This window comes from Ursus maritimus, unplaced genomic scaffold (assembly GCF_017311325.1).
Source record: "Ursus maritimus isolate PB19 unplaced genomic scaffold, ASM1731132v1 scaffold_12, whole genome shotgun sequence".
NCBI classification, from domain to species: Eukaryota; Metazoa; Chordata; class Mammalia; order Carnivora; family Ursidae; genus Ursus; species Ursus maritimus.
In genome coordinates, this window is record NW_024423564.1 from 26,879,351 (window position 1) to 26,903,534 (window position 24,184).

Here is a 24,184-nt window from a genome sequence, read left to right on the forward strand (position 1 = left end):
CCCCCCCCCCCCCAATCTAAGATAGCTCTCCATCCCAACCAGTATGTTCTATCATTTCATTCTGGTTTGTGTTCTTTAGGACACTGACGCTGGGGTATTGCCTGATCTGTTTTCTTGTCTGTGTTGACTGGACCTCCCCCTGGTTCCCCCCACCCCCCACCCTATCACAACTTAGGCTCCATGAGAGCAGAACCTCGTCTAGTTTATCATGTCCTCGTCCCCGGTACATTGGAAGCCCTCAGACAATATATATTGAGTGAATGAACATGTACTTCCTTTATCTGGGCTTGATTCTCTGAGATCCGACCTGATTATAACACTTGGAGATTCTGCCTAGTATAGTCAAATGTGGTAAATGGCCTTGCTCTCAAAAATGAAAGGTACTTGAGGCACCTGGGTGGCTCAGTCAGTTAAGCATCTGCCTTCAGCTCAGTTTGTGACCCCGGGGTCCTGGGATCAAGCCCTGGAGGCCTGAGTCAGGCTCCCTGCTCCTTGGGGAGTCTGCTTCTCCCTCTCCCCACCCCACCCCCTGCCCTGTGCTCTCTCTTTTTCAAATAAATAAAATCTTAAACAACAACAACAACAAAAGGTACTTGTCTTGAGCCTAGATTCCAACTACACACCATGTACTTCCATCCCTTGGATTTGCCCTAGGTTTCTAGAGTCTGGAAAAAATAAAAGCAAATAAAGCTCAAGTAGGAAGTCCAGGGACTACCCTACAGTGAGGTCGTAAATGAGTCCCTTCCGCTTAGAGTTCCCCCTTGTACCCTCTGCCCCACTTTTAGCTATATAGTTTAGAAGTGCCGTCTCTGGTCCGGGCCTACCTCCGCCACTCTTGGGCTTATTCAAGCTTGACATAGGACCCAGGGTTGAGCCAGTCTTTCCAAGTGACTACACATAGGGCAAGCCTGTATTTTAATGGGGGAAGGGTCCCAATTTAGAGGCAGTGGGTTGTAGAGGGGAGCCCGGCTTTGCAGTTTGTCTGTAGCTGTGACTTCTCTGGAGCTTTCAGCTCGGGTAGTCTTCTTCCCATCACTAAACTCTGCTTCCCATCGTTGAGCTCAGCATCCCATCCTCAGGGAAGCCTTTTCTGGCCACGAGCTGAGTCTAGACCCTGGTCCCCACTCTGTGTGCTCCTGTAGCACTGGGAATCACCAGCACGTGTGGCCAGGACTTGCTGTCTGCTTCCACCGCAGAGTAGTAACCTCGTGAGTACCGTTGTTTGACGCTGTCCCCAATACCAGTCACAGTGCCCAATATCTGGGAGGCCCTGCATACATGTGTGGGGAACAGAAGAATGAATTGATGCTTCTGCTGACTGACCCCTCCTCATTGTCATTCTGTTCTGTTCCTCGGGTAGCCAGATCTGAATGTAAGTCGCTCTGTACCAAAGAGACTTGCTCATCCAGTGGTCCCCAACCCTGGCTCCACATTGAATATACTGGTGGCTTTCAAAAGATTGGTGCTGGGGTTGTACCCACCGATGTTCTGATTTCATTGGTCTGGGTCACAGCTCTGGTGTGAGGATTTTATTATTTTTTGAAGATGTTATTGAGAGAGAGCAAGTGAGCGTAAGCAGGGGGAAGAGTGGAGGGAGACAAGCTGCACCACACTGAGCGCGGAGCCAGGGGCGGGGCTCAATCCCACAACCCTGAGATCAGGGCCCGAGCTGAATCAAGGGTCAGATGCTTAACCGACTGAGCCACCCACGCGTCCTGGGTGTCAGGATTTTAAAAGCTTCCCAGAGGATTCTTATGTGCAGCCAGCTTGAGGACCCCTGCTCCCCCTGCTTCAGGTTTTCAGAGCTCAGCCTTGCTTTGGGCCCTATAGGCTTGAAGCAGCCATGGTGAGAGAGAGCAAGGATATAATTCATGGATATTGTATGGCTCCTGACAGTTTAAGAGGTACTTTCCCATCTGTTATCACAGCTGATAATAACAAGCTAAGGGATCCACTCTCTGGTTTAAATATGCCCTTTATGTTGATGATTCTTAAAAATCTACATCCAGTCCTGGCTCCTAAGTGAACATACCGGGATCGTACCTCCTAGACTGAACTGCGCCATTGGTTCCTCTCACCCCCCAGCTCAGTGGACAGCTTGTTAGCCTCCCTCCGGCAGGAGTCCTCTTCTTACACTACTCAGCATATTCCAGCATCGTACTGTCCTCCCGTGGCTGTGGCCTCGAGCTCCTCGTTCTTTCTTCTGTCCCTCCACTGCCTGGTCAATGCCCAAGGTCAGGGTTCTAAATCCTTCCCTGCTGGCTTGTGGCCAGCAGAATGATTGGCCTGCCTGCCTCCCTTCTTTCCTTTTCAGAAGTACCAGACTTACCTACCTGAACACAGACTGGCTTCTGTCCCTCCCTTCCAGATCTTCTCTAGCACCTGCAGTCCAGTCCAGACCCCTCGACACAGCCTCTAAGACTTCAGGATATAGGAAATGCTTCTTGACGTCTCCATGTGAGCCACGCAGCCCAGCTTGTAGTTCGTGAGCCCGTGGAAGCACCTCCTTGCCTGTCTGCGTCTGCCATTCTAGCATTTTCGGACCATCCTCAGAAGGCTTTTCGGACAATCCTCGACCTTTCAGAATCCCTCCAAAATGCTTCGTCTCCGGCATTGCTGTCTCTGAGATCCTCCTCATTTTGTTCGAATTGTTCTTCCCTCCAGCCTGTGAAGGGTCCCTATGGATGAGTTATAGTATTCTCTCTTAGAGTTCCTAGTTAGGGACTGGGGCTTATACATCACTGTTTCTCTGAGTGTCTTGTATGGAGGAGGCACTTCAGTGTTGACTCCAAAGTAGGAAGGGCCGGTGTTAATTCTCAACTCAGAGAATAAACTGAGGTATGGGAAACTTGCTGAAAGGCATTTTCAAGCACTTTGGCCCAGTCTTGAAATCAAGATCCTGGATAAGCAGAGAGGAAACCGGCAGCCAGGGACACTGGAGACAGGGTAACCTTTACCCATCACAATGACCTGGGAATAGTTGATCAACACCGTGGCCCTTTGCACAGAAAGAGGTTCTGTGGGGTGCTCTGGGCCTCCCCAGCAGGTTCTTTGGAATGATCTAGGCCTCCCTCTGAAGAGGGTGCTGACAGCTTGGACAGGCAAGGATTCACAACGGTTGGGGGCAGGGTGTGTGTGTGTGTGTGTGTGTGTGTGTGTGTGTGTGTGTGTGTGTTAAGGGAATCCTAGTCGGCTTACATCACTGGTGGTCAGGCAGGGAGGGCCAGAGAGCTTGGGTTTCTTTTTAAATAATGATGACTGACATTGAGTAAGTTCTGACAGTGTGCCAGGTACTGGCCAGACCCGGGAGCGGCCCGCACGGGGACTCACAGTGCTATTGTTCTGCACCCACTGTGAGACAGGCCTCCTGTGTGGTCACAGTTAGACATGGAGCCGACAGGCCCCAGAATGACCTGTTTTGGGAAAGAACTGAGGACAGCGTTAGGATTATACACCTTGAGTGAAGGATTTCCTTCTGTCTGGTCCCTGACACTTGTGTGTTTCTGTCTGTTGCAGGTGAAGCAACGGATTGTGGATGTTTTTGTTGTCTATTGTTTCCCTTGCGCTACCTTTATCTCCGTTCTGTGTCTACACCGTGAGCTTCTGGAGAGCAGTGTTCTTGCTTGACTTCAAGCCTTGTCCCACGTGCCCAGTTCCTTTGTGGAATTGACTCTGCAGGGGTACTATTAAGTAATGATCTTCACTCTGAGCTGTCCTCTTTGCAGTGGAAAGGGTGTCCTGTGAGGAATGGGAGCTGCAGGGCTTTGGAACGGACTGCAGAGCAAAGGAATGTTCTGCTCCCCAGTCTTGGGGAGGCCAGTGCATCAGGCAGGCTGAGTTATGCTGCTGTGTTGTCCAGACCAGTCTGGTACCCTGGTGGGTGGGACAGATTCTGGATCCTTAATGTCTCTAGGGACTAGTTCTAATTTTTATTCAGACGTGTGTTTCTTTTTCTCTATACGCTGGCCTTAAAAATGTCTTGTATAATTTGGCTTAGTCAAAACCATAGTTTGTTTTTGGGGGGGAGGTGAGCGGGTGCTGTCTCTTGCTCGGGGTGAATATTTCTATTGATCATAGCTGGGCATAATGGTTGGGTCTACTTTTACATACAACCTAGTACACTTTTTCCTTTTCTTTCTGTGCTCTCCCCTTATCCCCTCTTTGTCTTTTTTCTCTTCCTTCCCACTCTTCCCTGATTACACAGGCACCATGCGTGTTGCTTAACCCTGCTGGTGGCAGGCAGGTTCCCAACCCCTCTGGGGGACAATGTACATGGATCCCTCACCCCAGTGGCTTTCCTCTGCAGCTGAGCCCACTGATGTATGGAGGCGTGACCCACCTCCTCACCCCTGACCCTGGCCCGTCTTCGTTAATTAGAGTACATTGATTTATTTGTAAGCACCAGGTCTTTGCCGGAAACATTCTGCCCCGTTGCCCTGGGTAGCACAACTGAGGGGCTGGTCTGGCACTGAAGGCCTGCTAGCAGCTGAGGAATTCCAATCATCTCCACCTGTTCTTATCCTGTACAGGGTGGTGGGAAGACGGGAGCTAATTATCTCACATTTATAATGTGTTCTCGAATGCACTTATATCGAAACCTTGAGTACTTCCTCAGTAGTCTTTTTTGGTAGTCATGATTTTCCATCAGCTTCAGTCATCTGAAATAGGAAAATGGCTCGTGTGCCTGTAGAGTCTCTGAAGCACGTTTGCCCTTTCCCATCGGTGGATCTGATGCCATCCAAGGAGAATTCCTCTGTAGGATCAAAAAAGGGACGTGAATAAATGTGCCATTTGTATTCAGTTTCGCGGGTGATGCCATGCACTGTTTGTCCGCTAATGCGCCAAACCCGTTCTTTCGTTAAACGGTACATCTCCATTTCCTTTTGTGAGTAGGAAGTCAGTTCTTGCGATTGCCTTAGATTCATGCCTTCGCTCTTTTCTTTTCCCCGTAGAGGAGTTGAGAATCATGGCTGCGGGCAAATTTGTGAGCCTTCCCAGAAACATGCCGATGAATCACCAGTTCCCTCTGGCCTCGTCCATGGACCTTCTGAGCAGCAAGTCCCCTCCGGCTGAGCATCACACAGATGCCTATCAAGACGTGTCCATACACGGTACCCTCCCACGGAAGAAAAAAGGCCCTCCTCCCATCAGGTCCTGTGATAACTTCAGTCACATGGGGACCCTGCCCCATTCCAAGTCCCCACGGCAGAACTCCCCTCGGACTCCCGCCATCATCCAGGAGCACCCCCTGCAAGACTGGAAAGGCGAAACCTTCACTTTCAGGTAACTTCTTTATTTATTTATTGTTTTTTCAGAGAGAGAGAGAGAGAGCCTGGGGGGAGGGGATGGGGTGGGTGCAGAGGGAGAGAGAATCCTAAGCAGGCTCATATCCAGCGTGGAGTCCAGGGCGGGGCTCCATCTCACAACCCTGAGGTCATGACCTGAGCCAAAATCAAGAGTCAGACACTTAATGGACTGAGCCACCCAGGCGCCCCTTCAGGTAACTTCTTTAATTCCACAAGTGAAAATGACTTGGCTTAACGGGCTTTTTTAAAAAAGCCTTTCTGTTAGGGAACATGTCAGCTGTACAGAGTAGAGCAAATAGTTTACCTCCCAAGGACCCACCACCCCACTTCAGCTGCCTTGGGCCACGGCCAGTCCCGCGTTGTCTGTACTCCCGCCCACTTTCCTTCCTCTGCAATTATTTTGAAGTAAATTTCAGCCCCTGTTTTATCTGTAAATATTTTGGTATGTGTCTTTCAAAGATAAGTACTCTTATTTTTAAAAAATATAACATAAAAAACGATAACACCTAAAAACTTTAACCATTTCTTAGTATCTAATATTTGAGCGTATTTTTACAGCCAACTGCCTATATACCACTTAGTCCCTCAAAAGGAAGCACAAGTGTGGTTTTTTTACTATAACATCAGATTCTGAACGGTGTCCAGCCAATTCTGTAGAGCTGCCACGATGGCTCAGAATTAGGACCTGCATCTCCAACATGCTGAAGTAGAATTTGGTACGGATACCTCATCGGGTCAGCTTCAGAATACTTTAGAACCAGGATTGATTTCTCCTGCCCACTGGGGAGCTGGCTAAATAAGCCTTATGGTTATAAAAGCTTCTTGTCCGGGTTTGTATGGGGCCTGGCTGTGATTAGTTTCTGCTTGTTAGAGCTGGTTTGGAAACTGCCTTCCTTTTCCTGCTGGGGAAGATCCTCAACCCTTGATGTTATCGGGCAGTGAAGGGACTGGTTCCTTCTGTTGTATGTCCTGGTGTCTCTTTTTGTCTGATCCTGCAGCAAAGAAAGCCGCTTTGATTCCAGCTCATGTTGTTGTTCAGTATCTATATATTGAGCACCTTTGTTAGTGGAGTCCATTGATTTTTTGAAAGGACTGGTGCTTTACCGGGAAAATTCTGCCCCGTCCCTCTTAGTATCTGAACTGAAGGGCCGGTCCAACCTTGAAGATGTTCTGGCAACCAAATCATTCCAGCAATCTGCTCTCGCCGTTTCGTAGGGTGAGGAAGTATGGGAACTCACAGAATAGCAGTGGGGCATCTGAAATGGTGTCTTCCCAGAGCTAATATTCTAGGGAAGGGCCCAGGTAATAAGCAAGTTAATTGCAGATTATATTAAGTGCTAGAGAGGAAATTGTGACGACTGAAGATTTATTAGGCTTGTATCTTTTTTGTAATGTGGACAGGTCTCTGAGGAGATGATATTTGAGCTAAGAGCTGCATAATGAGAGAAGGCAGCCATGGGAAGAACCAGAGGAAGGTTGTTCCAGGCGTAGGGAGAGCAGTGCAAAGAACTGGGGGTGGGAACAAGTCTGGCATGTTTGAAAAAAACCCGGACGAAACTGGTGTGGCCTGTGGCTGGAGTGTAGCAAGCTGAGAGATGGATAGTACAGATGTTGGGAGAGAGGCAGGTAGGAGGTCAGAATTCGTTTTAGGTGCATAACTGTAGTAGTATGAGAACAAAATAAGTAGAGGCCCACGTAGTCTCTGTAGAAAGCGCCGGAGAGCCCTGAAATGTTTCCGACGTCAGCTCAGAAGTTTCTCTAGGCTGTCCTAGGAGTTAGAAAGCCCTGCACCCGCTCTGGAAAGCGTAGGTGGGTGACCTCCCTGCTCGGAGAGCTCGCAGCCAGCCTGCTGAGGGCCCAGGGCAGCATGGAGGCACGTACTGTGCACAGTATTGTTGCTGTGGAATCACTGGTCCTGGACACGTGGGATGCAGAAGGGGCGCAGTCATCGCTCCCTCTTGTGAAGGCTAAGGGGCAGCAAAGAAGATACCAGGCTGCACCAGGTGGAGTCAGAACCAGCGATTCCCCGACCCACTGTAGCCACTTTTTATTAATTAAGTTAAACTCTGTAGTGAGCTACATATCTACTATGTGCTATACGGAGACAATTCACAAACTCATTCCTTGATGTTCTAAGGTCCTGGCTGGCTGGGTGCCAGCTCTTACAAGGGGGACGCTCCAGGGTGCCGGGGGTGGCAATGGAGTCACCCTTTCTATCTTGAGGAAGTTCTTGATAAACACCCAAGGTCCAAGCCGTCAACCTGCCCGCAGTTCAAAGCTTTTTGATTTGAAAATGACTTGGACAGAGGTCAGATCTCCGCAGAAGATCTTATCAGGTGGTGGGCGCAAGTCCTGAGTTTGAAGTCCATACCGTGGAAGGCTTAACAAGTGGCAGGCTTAAGTTTGTTTATCCTTCAGAACTACATTCATCCAAATTCACAACTTTTTCCCTTAACTTAAAATATCTCATTGTTAAAGGCGAATACAGGAAGTAACAAACGCATATCCTTCAGGATTATGCTGAGTGAGAAGGTCACGTCAAAGGATCGTAAAATCCTCTTCTCCCTGGTCTTATTAATAGATCTTGTTATTTTTAAATGTTATTTATTTACTTATTTTTTTGAGTTATTTTGTTTATTTGCTTATTTCTACCCCCAACATGGGGCTCAAACTTACAACCCTGAAGAGTTGCATGCTCTACCGACTGAGCCAGCCAGACGCCCTTATATTTTGTTCACGTAACACACTTTTAAAAACTACGTTGAAGTGTTCCCAGTTCTGAGGAGTTCAAAGTACCTTGTATTATTATTTTTATCCTTTTAAATATTCCTAATAAGATTATTAGCTGCCTCAGTTCCTTTTTAGAACAAGCCACAGGATCAACAAAGCTTATGTGTGTGAAAAGGAAGGGACAAAAGGTATGAATGAGAACCTGGGGCTCCAGGAGGGAGGGCTGTCTAAGGTGCCCCAGCAGAACAGCCATGAGGGAGAAATAGCATTTCTAGTCCTAACTTAGCTCTTACAGCTCAGTTGCTATGTAAACACCAACCACCCATCGCTCTTGCTCACTCACCACTGCAAGCTGGGAGCTTTTTATTTTTATTTTTTAAAGATTTTATTTATTTGAGAGAGCACGAGCAGGGGGAGGGGGCCAGGCAGAGGGAGAGGGAGAAGCAGGCTTCCCCGCTGAGCAGGGAGCCCCACAGGGAGCTCCATCCCAGGACTGTGGGATCATGATCTGAGCTGAAGGTGGACGCTTATCTGACTAAGCCACCAGCCACCCCATGCTGGGAGCTTTTAAAGTTAAGAGTTTTTGATCTCTGATTCCAGGGAGTGAGACTAGTTAGGTCTACTTTTAACAAAATTATTGATTTTAGGGGGTGGGGTTTGTTTGAGGTAAACTTTTTTTGGCCTTGTTACTTTTCATAGTGATTTCAGAGGTTAATTTCATCTGACAGTGACTTGCCCGGATGTCAAGACTGAAAACCTTCTATTTTGTCCTATTTGGTGTTGGCATGATCATAGTGGGGCCATCTGGGAAAGCCCAGACTCACTTTTCTTGTGTACTGCACCTACACTCAGAGGGAAACCCACCAGACAACACCTTTTTGTCTTGTAAAAAAAAAAAAACTCTGATAAATTGCAAATTTGCTGTTTTCCTAACAAATATATTTAGCTCATTAATCATTAAAAAGTCACCTTTATTATAATTACATATTAATTGAATATTCACCCTGTGGAAGACTCCAGGCAAAGCAGAGGAAGTCTCCCCTTTGACCTAAAAATTTGTATTATTAAGCTATCTTACAAACATGAGTCCTAGCCAGAAAAATTACGATCTCTCACATTTTATAGTTTTTAAAATATCTTCAATGATATGTTCTTGAATTATCCTGTGTGAACATCCTAACCCAGCATGAGAGACATGGCAGATTTTAGCATGAGTAGCAGCAGTATTGTTGTTCTTATTCAGTCGAGAAAGTGGTTCAGGGATGTTGAGCACCTAAGGTCAGACGCTACTGGGTGACTGAGCTCGGATTGGAACCCAGAGAGTACCGTGGGGCCTTCCCCAGACACTGTGCTCCACAGCCTCCCAAGAAATTTGGCCTCGGCGGTGGGCATCTTCTGAGCTGTCCTCTAGAGTCTGCAGTCCCCAGAGTCTGAACCCAGTGCCTTGGACACCCACCTTGGGGAAATGGAGTCTTAGCCACCAAGAGCCAGGCAGAAGGCAAGCCCAGAAGGGAGAGTTGGTCTCTCCTCATTTGGAGACTATATCTCTTGGCTTCGTTGTTGTCTTGGCTGCCCTTGGATGTACTTGTGGTTTTGAAAGGGGGCCAAAGCGAGAAGCCAGGGTGCTCTTAAACCTGCTGCTTGATGTCACAGAAGAAGCCTTTGTTCTGCAGGCAGAGCAAGGCTTCCCCGAGAGGTCTGCAGACAGGATTTCCTCTCAACGTTAGCCTTTGTTTGACTGCTGTCCCTTTGATTCACTTATCTTCAAGGGTGAATTTTTATTTGAATCTGGGACCTTCCTTGGGCTGAGAGGGGACTGGTTCCTGTTGTTGAGATGTCTGTGTTGTCGGGATAGCCGAAGGATCAGCTCTGGGAGACCGGTGTGGGTCCTCTTCCTGCCTGTGGGTACGTGGAGGCATGCATTCCTGGGAACAGCTGCCGAGAGCCTAATTCCTTCGGCCCCTTGTGCTGTGTGAGCATGTGGCGGGACAATGTGATGTTTCATTAGTTTGCATGAGCGGAGCTGACTGACTAGTCACAAGTGTTTTAACTGACGGGGGCCAGAAAGTCTGCAGAATTATCCCAAATTAAAATCCAGTATGCTTTCCCAGGCGGTAAGTTACCTACCATGTTGCAGCGTCTGCTCTTTCAAGTCAAAGCAAGTGGAAGGCATTGCATCTGTGCAGACTCTTCTCAAAACACTGATTTATTGATTGATTGATTTTTAAAAAGATTTTATTTATTTATTTGCCGGAGAGAGAGAGTGCGAGAGTGCACAAGCAGGGAGAGCGGCAGCCAGGAGGAGAAGCAGGCTCCCCGCAGAGCAGGGAGCTGATGCAGAGCTCTATCCCCGGACCCTGGGATCATGATCTGAGCTGAAGGCAGGGGCTTAACCGACTGAGCCACCCAGGTGTCCCTCAAAACACTGATTTAAATATTTAACTCTGGGCTGTATCAATGCCCTCACCCGAAAAAGGATTTCATTCGTTCCTCTTGAGGACCACCAAGTTCTAGAACTACTGCTTTCCCCTTAACAGAGCAAGATGTTTCCCCAGACATGCAAATAAATCAGCCTTTAGCTTGCAGCTAATCAGAGGGTTCTGCAATGTAAAGGTCCCATGCAAATATCTGCATTTTAGTTCTATACAGGCATGTCTGCTCTCTGCAGATTGGGAGCTTTTCATGCACAGAGGAAAGGTTGGGTTTAGAGTTGCAAAAGTCTATGTACTAGATTAACAGATTCCGTTAATAGAAGGCACATTTATTGAGTTAGCAGAGTGACAATCACTTAATAGCCAAGAATGTCTCCAGGCAAGTTATTATAGTCCATTTGTTGAATTTTTATTTTTGAAATTTCAAGTTGGGTTTTGCTCACATTTTGAAATGCCCCTTGGTGTTTGAATGCAGCTGTTGTGGATGGGGTAGTGCATTCTGAGGAATGGTGTATGTTCAGGCCCTGGTGTGCTGAGCCAGGAGCAGCTGGGTCAGAGGTGAGCTCAGCCCCTGCTGGGTATCCCCCAACAACCACCACCACGGGGTAGGGGGCGGGGAGTTGGTTCGAGAGGGCCCAGGGACTGTGATGTGCCCACAGGTCCCCCAGCTGCCTGACAGTGGTCCTCAATCCTCTGCTGACAGGGATGATTTGAACCTAAAGGCTGGGATCTGTGCATTCTCAGCTGTTCTGGGAAACACGGAAAGATTTTTTTTTGTTTTTTTCAGTGAGTGCAAATGGCAACCAAGAAAATGATCAGAGAACTACACAAAGCAGTCCTTGTTGAGCGATACTGCTCAACATCTTCTCTGCATCCACCCCCACGACCTATAAATCAGGGTTTCTTAGGCCTCCTGCATGCTGTTCGGGAAAGGTCAGGTTTTTAGTCTTCTGAGAGTCAGAAACTAGGAGTTTTTCCACACCTTTTGGTATATGTCGAAACGTATTGTAAACAGAAGGTATGCTTTTACACGTTATTTGTGGTCCTATCACATGGGGATTTGGGAGCCCTCACAGCCTGGCCAGAGGAGACAGGCTGGAGAAGCTGTCATTGCTGTTGTTGGTGGGAAGAAGACTCCTCCATGGGGCCCGTACTGGAGTCCCAGGACTGATAAGCCGCAGGCCATGGCCACCCCATGGCTCCTGGCTTTTGCGATGCTGCCACCACAGTCTGTCCCCAGGAGACTAGCTGCAGGGTTGGTTGTAGAATTTCAGACTGTCTCTTTTTAGAGGTCCCAAAGACAAGCGCATGGTCTTGTTGTTTTAAGGATTCTGAGGTTGTTTAAAAATTATAGAAGCCTGGGACCCCCGGGTGGCTCAGTCAGTTAAGCGTCTGCCTTTGGCTCAGGTCATGATCCCAGGGTCCTGAGATTGAGCCCTCCATTGGGCTCCTTGCTTAGTGGGGATCCCGCTTCTCCCTCTGGCTGCTGCTCCCCCTGCTTGTGCGCTCTGTCTCTCTCTGACAAATAAATAAAATCTTAAAAAAAAAAAATACAGAAGTCTGAGAAACCTTCCATAACAGACCCAGCTTTTATGCCCTCCGGCCTGTCTGTGATTCCAGGTGCACCTGCAGACATAGTAACCAAAGCGAAAATCGCTCCTGGGAAGAGGAGAACACACCGGGCTCCTAACCCAGAGGTCTCTCAGTTCAGATCCCTATTTTTCCACTTATTATCACTTTTTCCACTTACCGTGTGTGAACTGGGGCAAGTTCTAAATTATAAAGTGAGGGTGAAAATGCCTCCCTCTGAGGAGTGCTGTGAAGCTTCGGTGGTCACTAAATACAAAGGCTGCCCTGGATGGCAGAGCTCTGACTTCCACACTTGGAGTGGCCCTGCCTTCTGGGGGGAGCAGGTCACACCCTTGCGGGCAGCTCCCACCTGCTCACCAGCACTTTATTCTCCTCCTGCCCCGACTTTGCTGTGCGACACCCGACCTTGAAGGCCACTGATGCCTTTGCTCTGGGATGTTGACGTAGTCGTGCATATCAAAGAATGCTGCTAGTGACCTTGACGCTGATTCAAGCAACCAGACCCAGTGGCGTTGTGACCTCGTGTAGTTACTTTACCTTTCTGATTCTCCACATCCTCAAAGGGCAGCTATACGGTCAAATAGAATCCCACGTGAGGGTGTCTAGCAAGAACTGGCACGGAGAAGGGACTCAGATGTAGGTTTCCGTCCTTCCTTCCTCCTGGAGGTTCCTAATCCTTGTGCGTAACCTGAGATCACATTCAGTGCCTGCAGCTTCTGTGGGAGAAAGTTTCCCACGTGTTGACGGAGTCTGGCTGGAATCCCGCTCTCTGGGTCTGCCCTGAGCTGCCCTACAGCAGTGTGTCTTGGCCACCATTCATGCTGACAGGTATGATAGCCTTCCACTGCACTAAAAAACCAGCACACCATTATACGAAGACACAAAACAGAGCCTGTCTTCCGTGGACGGGCCCAGCCCTTTCCTGCTTGCCCTTCTACTTAATATTAGTATCTTTGCTATTTATTCTTCGGTAAATATTTATTGAGCTTATTTTGTGCCAGGCATGATGCTGGGTACCAAGTACCCACAGAGACTGAAATAGATACAGGCCCCGTCCTTAGGCAGTGCCCAGTGAAGGGGGCATGTAGACAAACGTGTCACTCAATAAAGAACCACAGAATGAGGAAATGCAAGAGTTCCTTGGATTGGGTGGAAGGAAGGCCTCTCTGGGGGAGGGAACATTTGAAGATTTAATATAAAAAGAGAATGTAAAATACTTCATTAACATTTACTATGTTACTGTATATTAAAATAGTAATATTTTTGAAATATGCAAAATAAGATACTGAAATTAATTTTACTTATTTCTTGTCAATCTGCTACTAGAAAACTTTACATGTTTTCATATGAATAGATAAAGATGTGGTGTATATATATACACAATGGAATATTACTCAGCCATCAAAAAGAATGAAATCTTATTGTTTGCAACAACATGGATGGAACTAGAGGGTATTATGCTAAGTGAAATAAGTCAGTCAGAGAAAGACAATTATCATATGATTTCACTCATGTGGAATTTAAGAAACAGAACAAATGAGCGAAGAGGTGGGGAAAAAAAAAGAGAGAGAGACAAACCAAGAAACAGACTTTTAACTATAAACTGGTGGTTACCAGGGAGTAGGTAGGTGGGGGATGGGGGAAATAGGTGATGGGGATTGAGGAGGGCACTTGTGATGAGCACCAGGTGTTGAAAAAAAAAAATTCATATGGTTTTCACCTTGGATTTCTGTTGGATGGTACTGGTCTACAATCTTGGTGTGAGGATTTAGGTTTTCTGCAGAGGGCAAAGGGAAGCCTTTAAAGGTTTTTAAGGGAATAATGAGTTCTTACAATATCGCTTGGCCTCCATGGAGAAGACATTGATGGGACAGAGGGACTGGGGGAGGGGAGCAGGAAGTGGTCTGTGCTAGGATAGTGGTGAAGGAGGTAACAGGGGGTGGATTCAAGATCTATGTGGTGAGTAGAAGTCTACGGGACTTCCTGAAGGTGGGATGATGGAGGGTGAGGGCGGGGGACAGCCGAGCAGGGCTCAGGCCGCTGGGTGTATGAGGTGGGGCCACTTACCGAGGTGGGAAAGACTGGGAGAGGAACAGGGCTTCGTTTGTTTGGCCGCTTTTTGTTTGGTGGATGGCAGAGAGTTGAGACTTCTGTTCGGGGTGTGCTAAGTTCGAGAGGCACGCATGTCAAGTGGAGGTATCAGTATTAGGAGCCTGGAGCTCGGGAGAGAGAACTATGCTAAAAGTTACCAAGTTCAGAGTCTGCATAGACGTGAAATTAAAGCCATGGAACAGATGTCCTCACCAAGGGTGGGAGCTGTATAAAGTGTAAAGGGAAGGGACCCTAGAACCCAACCCTGAGGAACCACCGCATCAGTTCCAAGGAGTCAGCCATAGAGGCTGAGCCTTGGGTTTGGAGGGGAGCAGAGAAAGGAGGCAGGAGCTGCATGGGGGTACTGTCCAAAGGAAGGTTTTTCTTTTTAAGATGAGAGACAAAATTCAATAGGAAAAGATCTAATCTTTTAAGCATATAATAAAACAAAACACACTTTTTCATTACTTGAGTCTTTTTATAAAACGTATTTGATTTAATTAAAGCAGACATGTCCCCAGGGCTGCTCTCTCTGTGGGCCTGTGTCAGCAGTGCGGTGATTATGCTTCCCTACGGGGTCCCACACGGTCCCCGATGACTCTATGGAGAGAGGGGGTAAATGGGTGACTGTGGGTGACATCTTTTGCCCGAGGGGTGACAGCTGCTTTTCCAAGGTTTGGGTGGGTAGCGCCCTTGAGGATGGCTGCCTGCCCTGGAAGCCGGTCGAGGGCATGTGTTGTATCTGGCTCGGTGAAATCTTTCCTTTTAGAGGTCTTGAGCACCTTACCTCAAAACCACACCACTCTTATTCTGCCTTTGAATTAGTTGAGAAGAAACCTTGACAGACGCTGTTTTAGAGGGGATGAGGAGCGGCTGGGGGTGGGGTGGATGGAACTGGGGGAGTGAGGAAGGGCAAATCAGACAGCAGCCAAACAAAGCATCTGCTTTTATCAAAAGTGCTGTGTTTGGGCTCAGACAGCCTGAAGCCTCATGAGTCACTGATGCCAGACCCTCTCTGCCTGCCAAGAGACATACTGGCCTTGATACGGTTTTTCTTATTCTTACTCTATTCAATTTGACTGACTGCTGCCAAGTTAAGATTTGAGCTGTAGCTTTTAGCTTAATGCTATCACTGGAATTCTGCTGAGCACAGGTTAACCTATGACCGTGTCAAGTTTTTATCAACTAGATTAGTCTTGGCTTCCATATAGACTCACCAGAGTGTAACATGTAGGATATTTAAACGATGCCTTTTTCACATGATTAGGGAATCTGCCTGGGGAGGTGGTTTAATCGCCATCCTTTTAATATACGTCATGAACACATTAATCAGGCATTGCGGTATTTTCAAGTGAGATAGAAACGGACTCATAGAAGCAGGAGTTTTAGAAGGACCCAAGTCTTAGACTCTGATAGCCAGGGAGGGAAGTGTGTCCTCATCCGCAGTGTACCCTGGGCATTAAGAGGAAAGATTCCCAAGTTGAAGGAAATGATAAAGCTGATCGCGTGGCCCGAGCTCTGAAAGGGAAACACAGGTGAGGACAACTGTTAGTAGTGCACCCAACACTGTTCAAAGGAGGAAGAGGGAGGTGACCGTCCAAGTCGTTCTTGGTTTAAGGCTGTGTCTGCAGGACTGTCGTCAGCTAGATCCCCCTAATGCAGTGCAATGAGCCAGGGCCGTTCTGATGAATTCATCCATGGGTGCATTGAACATGGCCCGTGTGCCTGGCTTTGTGCTGGGTGGTGGAGCGTTAAAGGCAGGCTGGGGCTGTGTCCATGTGAGGAGTTCATAGCCCTAGGGAAAAGGGGTGCCCCTTTTGAACCATCCGACCTCACCAGCATCTGTTCTTTCCATCTTCTTTGCCGCTGACCTAACTTCCCATCCATGGGATAGCCTTTCGTATCACTCCCTAGTTCTGTAAGTCATTCTGCTTTTCTTGACCTCGGACCTTAACATATTTCCAGGTATGCACATCCTTGACGGGGTGGTTGAAAACGGTGCTTTCTAGATAACCCTTCCCTTGGGGCCTGCCTGCTCTGTGCCGCCACTTGCTCTGGCCTGTCCAGGCCTTGGACCCAGGCCCAGGAAAGCTTGAGCTGTGCAACCTATGCAACCAAGGACCATATGAGAGGGTGGCTGTGGGCTATAAAAGAAACAGAGTGCAGTGTGAGCAGAGGATTGTGAAAAAGGCTAAGGGTAACAAAAAGGGCTTTCAGAAATTACGTTTAGAACAATAAAACCAGAGAGAGGGGGCATGGGAGAGAAACCAAACTTCTGAGCCTCTGTCCAGCTTGCATTTTTTGTCAAGGAAATGACTTCTCTGATTAGAAAAGGTAGGATCCCTGCAAAGGAAGAGAACTGTCAGCCTGGAGCAGAAGAGGCCATGGCAAGAGGCTCTAATGCCACCAAATGAGGTGAAACCCTGAGGCCAAGATCGAGACCATCCACCTCGGAGAGATGCAGGCATAACATGCTACAGGGAAGATACAGACAGAGGAGTATTTCAATTTTTGAGAAAGGAACGAGAGAGATGAAGAAGTTAAGCTGTAAAATGATACGATTGACCTGATCTCAGGAAATATCTTAAAAGGATTATTAGGACAATGAATTTTGCATACTCGGTGGAGGAAACAGCAACTATTGGTATATTAGCAGGGCTTTGCCAAAAGCAAGTCATACCAGATTAACTTCCTTCCTGGGGTTATTTGTTGGGAGATTAAAGGAAGGTTGAGAAGGTGTGTAAGCAGATGTTAATCACTGGTGAGAGGCGGGCCAGGTGGTAGTAGATGAAGCGTTTTGTAGGCTGTGTCCGGATCGACCCACGTGTTGGCCCACTCTAGCCAATTTTCAAAAATCGTTTAGACGATAATATTGACATACAGATCACATTGGTGGATGACATGAGTCATAGAAGAAAAATATGTCAAAATGACAGAAATGAGATCCAAAGAAGATCTTTGTGTTTTGAAAGAGTAGATCAAATCTAATTGGATAAGACTCTAGTGAGGGGCAAAAACTGGCACCAGAGTCCAACAACAAAGTCAGAGTATGGGGTTTGGGTTATAGCTGCATGTGAAAAATATTGCAGGATTCGGTTAAGTGCAGCTTCAGAATGAGTCAGCAGTGTGCTCTGGTTGTCAAAGAAGCTAATGTGATTTTAGGAGCATTAATTGAAGTTTAATATTCGGACAAAGGGAAGCGGTCACACTTGGCTACCCAGATCACAAATCTGGTGAATTGTTTTTAGCTCTAGACAACCAGAAATGCAAGATGAATTCCCTCCACTGCAGTGAGCTTCTGCTGAGGCCACTCCTCTGCTCTAAAGCAGATCTTCTGGTTTAATCATTAAGGAATATCCCTAATGTTTAGTGTATTAGTGAAGAGGAACTTCTCATGTCATATGGTAACCCTGGGAGGAGAATATAAAATATGCCCGAACCTTAATCCTGTCAACTCCTAGTGAAGCCTATTTAACAAATAAGGTCAGTAAGTACGTTGTGAGATGTGAGAGAGTGAATCTCTTCTCATTTATTTTGCAAGGTGATGAAACCAAATGTATTTTCCTAGGTGCAAGTCTAGAAGTGTTATAGTCTCTGTTTTTAAAGCTACATCCCTTTTAAAACAAGCAAAGACTTGGGATGCCTGGGTGGCTCAGTTGGTTAAGTGCCTGCCTTCAGCTCAGGTCATGATTCCGGAGTCCTGGAATCGAGTTCCACATCACATTGGGCTCCTTGGTTCCCCTCTGCCTGTCGCTCCCCCTGCTTGTGCGCTCTGTCTCTCTCTGACAAATAAATAAAATCTTAAAAAAAAAAAAAAGACTATATACTAATATACCCCCACCTAGAGTAGGAAGGTCCCTCTTTCCCACTCTTTGGGGGCGGTTATGTGATTCTCAGCATCATTAAAGAACCTGTCCATCTAATCACACACTAGTTGAGATTTTTCCAAGAGACACCATCTCTCTACTCACCAGGCTCGCCCTGTTTTAAGCATCCATCTCTTCTCATTTTCCCACGAGCCGATGGAAATGGTCCTGTAGTAAACTCTGTCCTCTTGGTGCTCCCCGCGATGAACTTCACACATGGCCTTTCAGACCTGTCCAGAGAGATTCGTGTCCAGCGGGAGCAGCTAGCCTCTCGATGTCACTTTGAAAACATCTGGTCTCCGTGGGGCTGGGGAGCCAGGCACAGCCCTGACAGCAGTAACGATCCACAGCTGAGGGGGTCCTGTCTGCGGCCACCGCAGTTCAGGCACAGGCTTGGGGCTAGATTAGCTCCTTAATTTGGAGGCCCATCAGTCAAAATCATCTCTCTCTCGTTGCCTCTCTCCCTCCAATGTTGTTCTTCCCTTGGTGAACCCAGGGAGTTGTGGCAAAGGGAAGGGTTGGCGTCTAGGCCTTTTGCACAGTGGAGAGGACACACATGCACGTACACACACACACACACACACACACACACACACACACACGTTCATTCATTCAAACCAACACTTTTCAAGCAGCTGTGCCCTGGGGATACAAAGGTGAATAAAATAAAATATAGTCCCTGTTCTCTGTGAGCTCATAGTCCAGTAAGGGAGAGGGGCAGGAGTACATGTATGGGATTGAATTATAATTGTCATAAGGTTTTATAATAAGAAAGTGCTGGGGAGATGTTATTCTGTGAGTAGTAGGGGGCAGGGGAAGAGTGGTCAGAGAAGGTGGGAATGAACAGGAAGACGGTGGGGACTCAAGACCTCTTGGTTCAGGGAATTCTGAACAATTTGGATTTACTGGAGTGTAAGGAGCAAGGTGAGGAGCTGAGGCTGGAGAGATGGGCAAGGCTTAGCACCGTGGATATCCTCTAATAAAATATAAAATGAGAATGCTAGACTGTCCCACATATTAATTTTACCTAAGAGAACATGATCTAGTAAGAAATATTGTCCCGTGGACAGGCTCCTGGTAGATTTAAAGCCTATTGCTAGCTCTTCCTTCCTGCAATCCTTCCATCCCCGCTTCTTCCCAGCCAAGATCCTGAGATGTTGATGGCACTTCGTGATGCAGAATGGAGGGTGAAGGCTCTGGATTCCATGGCCATATCCACATGCGAATGGGCTGCAGCCACCAAGTTGCCAGTGGAGGGCAAACTTTGTCCCAGTTGTTGGGTTCACTGTCCCTGATCGTGGGACAAGCCCTGGTCATGAGTTGGTTAAGAATGGTAAACCAGGGGCGCCTGGGTGGCACAGTGGTTGAGCATCTGCCTTCGGCTCAGGGCGTGATCCTGGCGATCCGGGATCGAGCCCCACATCAGGCTCTTCCACTATGAGCCTGCTTCTTCCTCTCCCACTCCCCCTGCTTGTGTTCCCTCTCTCGCTGGCTGTCTCTATCTCTGTCGAATAAATAAATAAAATCTTAAAAAAAAAAAAAAAAAAAGAATGGTAAACCAGTAGCCCCCGAGGGTGCAGTGATTGCTCTTCCTTGGCCCCACCACTTCGGGTAAACAGAGAAACTCGACCTATGGGTCCCACATATCTCTTTGTCTTGCATTTCAGTTAGGTGTTCTAGGAACGAGTTCATTTGTGATGAATGAACACCCACAAAGCAAGAGCTCCGACCTGGACATACAAGCCTTCTAGCCCCGACCTTCAGTGAGTTTTAGATAGAAGATTTTTGCACAGTGCTTCATATCCGGGAGCTTTGCTCTACTTCCTTATAAGGTCTATAGGGATTCTTTTTGTTCTGATGTAGACAGTGAGCTTTTGTGAATCATGACAGTTTTGTTCTCCTTTTTCCGGTTCTTATACCTTTTATTTAACTGTATGGGCTAGGACCTCAGGACAGTGGAGTATAGAAGTTAGAATGGACATCCTTGTTTCTGATATTGATGGCTTGATTTTAGTAATGATCGTAATACTTTGCCATTAAAACTAGTTCTTGCTGAGGGCTTTCATAGATTCCCTTTGTCAGGTTATGGAAGTTCTTCTGTATTTCGTTTGTGAAGAGTTAGCTTTTTCCCTGCTGAGATCCTGGAAGGATGATATATATATACTAGTTTGATTATGATGTATATTTATACATTGTTAGAATTGGTTTCTTAATATTTTATTGAGGGTTTAAAAAAAATTCATGTGCCAGATTACCCTATACTTTCCTTTTATTGGCCTTGTCTGCTTTGGGGATCAAAGTGAAAATATCCTCTTTTTCCATTCTCTTGAAGCTTTTATATAATTTTCAAGTAACAATTCCAACGTTTGGCAGAACTTGCTAGATAGTAAAACCATTGAGGCCTGTGGTAAGATATTGAACTGCTGATTCAGTTTTTTAAATGGTTATAGGGCTTTCAGATTTCTGTTTCTTTTTGAGTCTGTTTTAGTATTTTCTAGGAATTTGTTCATTTATGCTAAGTTTTAAAACTTATTGGCATAAAGGTGTTCATAGGATTCTCTTACTATGCCCTCTTGTCATTCTTATATTGTTTTGTGCTTTCTCTCTTTTCCCCTGGATGACAACCGTCAGAGGTTCATTTTATTAGGCTTTCCAAAGAACAAGGCTTTATTTCTTGCTCCCCTGTTGTATCATTGTTTTATATTTAATTTCTCTCCCTTATCTCTGTTGTTCTATTTTCGTTTATTCTTTTAAGCTGGACCCTTAATTAATTTCAGTCTTTTTTTTCCCCTAGAAATAAGCGTTACGGTTATACATTTCCTTTAAAACACCACTTATTGAATCCAGTATGTGCTATATTCTACCAAAATGTGTTTTACAAGTTTAATCTAGTTAACAGTTACTGTGTTGAGTGATATACAGTGTTTGGACTTATAGCTGCCTCTTATTCTGCACGTCTGTATTAGCTGTGCATTTTTTTAAGCCTATGGGTTTTTAAAATTGCCTTATTTTGTGTTGTCTTTTTAAAAATACTGTACTCTTCATTTAGTGGTTACTTTTAAAATATAATTACTTTATAAAACATAAAGTAAAACAATACTTTCTTTCTGACCAGTACAGGACCTTAGAATGCTAGCTCTGGCTGTGGCCTTCCACTTGGCTTATATACCATTGTTGCCCTATATTTTAGTTTGTCTTTTTATTATCGTTTTTAAGTTTATTTATGTTGGAGAGAGAGCATTCAGGGGAGAGGGGCAGAGGGAGAGGGAGAGAATCCTCAAGCAGACTTCCCACTGAGCACGGAGCCTGACACGGGGCTCCATCTCACGACCCTGAGATCCTGACCTGAGCAAAAATCAAGAGTCAGACGCTTAACTGACTGAGTCACCCAGGCGCCCCATTAGTTTGTCTTTTTTAAAAAAATTGTGGTAAAATACACATAAAATTTACCAGCTTAGCCATTTTTAAATGTATAGTTAATGAGTGGTGAGTTAATGAATAGTATTAAGTAATTCACTTTGTTGTGTAGTCAGTTTCCCCAACTCTTTTTGTCTTGCAAAACAGGAATTCTGTAACCGTGAAATAACTCCCTGTCCCCTCCCCCCAGCCTCTGGCAACCGCCATTCTTCCTGTCTCTGTGAATTTGACTACTCTAGGCACCTCACGTAAATAAAATTGTCCAGGGGCGCCTGGGTGGCTCAGCCAAACACTCCACTCTTGATTTCAGCTCGGGTCAGGATCTCAGGGTTGTGAGATCAAGCCCTGCATCTGGCTCCACACTCACTGTGGAGCCCACTTGCCCTTCTCTCTCTATACCTCCCCCTACTTGTGTGTGTGCACGCTCGCTCACTCTCTCTCAAATAAATAAATAGAATCTAAATAAATCAATAAGCTCGTACACTGTTCTGTGTGACTGGTTTACTTAGCACAAAGTCTGTTGCAGCTGGTGTCAGAGTTTCCTTCCTTTTTAAGGCCGAGTAATATTCCGTTGTGTGTGTACACCACATTTGTGTATCCGTTCGTCCATCAGTGGATGCTTCGGTTGCTTCCACAATTTGGCTTCTGTGAAGAATGCGGCTAAGAACACGTATGCACAACTAGCTCTTCGAAATCCTGCTTTCAGTGCTTTTGGGTATCTCCTCAGAAGTGGAATCGCTGCATCACATGGTAGTTCTATTTTGAATTTCGTGAGGAACCTCCGACTGTTTTTCCTAGCAGCTGTCCCGCTGACGTTCCTGCCAACCCTGCATCAGGTTTCCGATTTCTCCCCGTCTTTGCCAGCTCTTGCTGTTTTTTTTTTTTTTTAACTCCACAAATGACACATTCGTCTTGTTCTGTACCATCCTGCTGGTTTTGGAGTCACCTACATGCTTACCAGTTACTGTGTGCGTCATTCACTCTTAGGTCTTAAGCTGTTCTCACATCCTTTTCATTCTTCCCAGATGGTGTTCTCTGTCGTTATGTATCTAAAATTGTCTTTATTCACCCTTGTTCGTGGTGCTTTGGCTGGGTAGGAAATTTTGAGCTCCTCACTTTCCCTTCTGGCTGATGAAGCCCTGCTGCCAGCCTAATCCTCATTGCTCAGGGGGCAACCTTCCTTTGCTCTTTGGCTGCTTTTAGAGAAGATGTTCTCTCTGGTTTTGATGGGCTATAGCTTCCCTGCAGTGTGTCTAGGTGAGAATGCATTTTTGTTGATACTGCGTGGGATGCACTGGGATGCCCGAATCTGAGAATGGGTCTCTTTCATTTATTTCGAAGATTTCCCATCATTATTTCTTCGACTATTGCTTTTCCTTTCTCTCTTGATTCTCTTCTTCTGGAGTTCTGGTTAACTGTAATTAGGCCTTCTCATTCTATCTTCCACATCGCTTTTCTATTTCCCATCACCTTTTCTGTCTGTGCTGTGTTTTGTATAGTGTCTTTGTATATTTATTTATAGTTTCTCCATAGATGTGTCCTATTTTCTTAGGTCATGTTTAACCTGTTATGTAGCAGAATAAATTTATATATTTTCATCAGTTTTTAAAATTTTTATAATTACCTGTTTATTCTGCGATCACTTTTTGATTCCATCTTTTTTAAAAAAAGCATCGTTATTTTATAGCCTACATCAGATATTCCAGTATCTGAAGTCTTTGAGGATCTCAGTGTATTGTTCTTTCTGCTGACTTCAGTGTTTGGGGCTTGCTTCCTTGTGTATGTGGCTATTTCTGAGAGGAAATTTATGTTCGACCACATTTGTGGATATCCTGAGTGGTATTCTGTTGATAAAGTTTTCCCCCCAGAAAGTATTTACACGGTTTCCTTACTAATGGCACTAGCAGCCCAGACACTTTCATGTCTCAGTTTTGGATTCTCTGTCAAAGCAGGTAGTATAAATTTGAATCCCAACCAACATGAAGGCTGATCTGTGGTTACAGTTTCTTAGGGCAGACTCTTATTACTGTCATTTTTTCCATCAGAATTTGTGGTGGAGACAGTAGGTTTCCTTCTTGGTTTCCCTTGCTAGAGAGCATGCTACCTTCTTAATTTTGATGTATGTAGTTATTTTTGCACATTCTTTTTGTAGGGGTGGTATAGTCCCGTTCTGATGGCTCAGTGTTACACATGGCTTCGCGGGTAGGTTGCTGACTTCTGTGGACTCAGGGCTCAACCTCCCTGCTTTGCTTCTTACCCTCTTGTTCCTTTGTTCTCTGTTTCTGTATCTGTTTTCTATAAGTCTGTGCTTCTTGAGGATTTATCTTTCTTGTGACTTCCACAATGCATTTGAAAATATATTTGTAATTTAATTTATCATTTAGCTTTCAGAGTATCTGGTCTACCCTATTAAGCGAATCAAAGTCCCAGAGTAGAAATTTCTAATTTTCTGAGGCCTTATTTGGACCATATACAAAGGTGTTTGTTTGTGGTTTAAATTTTCATTTGTCCATTTTTGCCCTTGTTTATTTATTAGTTGGCTGCTATGTGACAAGTGCTGGTTGCTCACTGTGGGGGTGGGGCAGATGGAAAAGACCAAAGGATTACATAAAACAGGTATTCTCGACTGGTATCTACACAGCTATCTTGTTTTGTAGTTCTGTGTTTTCTTCCTGAGTTAACCATTTTTGTTGATGTGAAGGGATCCCTTAAATATCTGTTACATTTCATCATACTTTACGGAAAAGATGTA

At 45.9% G+C, this 24,184-nt stretch overlaps 1 protein-coding gene across 1 annotated transcript in view; it reads left to right on the forward strand.

Annotated features, from left to right (window-relative positions):
- BCAR3 (BCAR3 adaptor protein, NSP family member) overlaps positions 1-24,184 on the forward strand; it is a 108,857-nt gene that overhangs the window by 2,985 nt on the left and 81,688 nt on the right. Inside the window, exon 2 of the mRNA XM_040627021.1 lies at positions 4,953-5,283. Within this exon, the coding sequence (XP_040482955.1) occupies positions 4,967-5,283 (317 nt within the window). The 5' untranslated portion in view covers positions 4,953-4,966. The remainder of the gene's footprint in view (positions 1-4,952; positions 5,284-24,184) is intronic.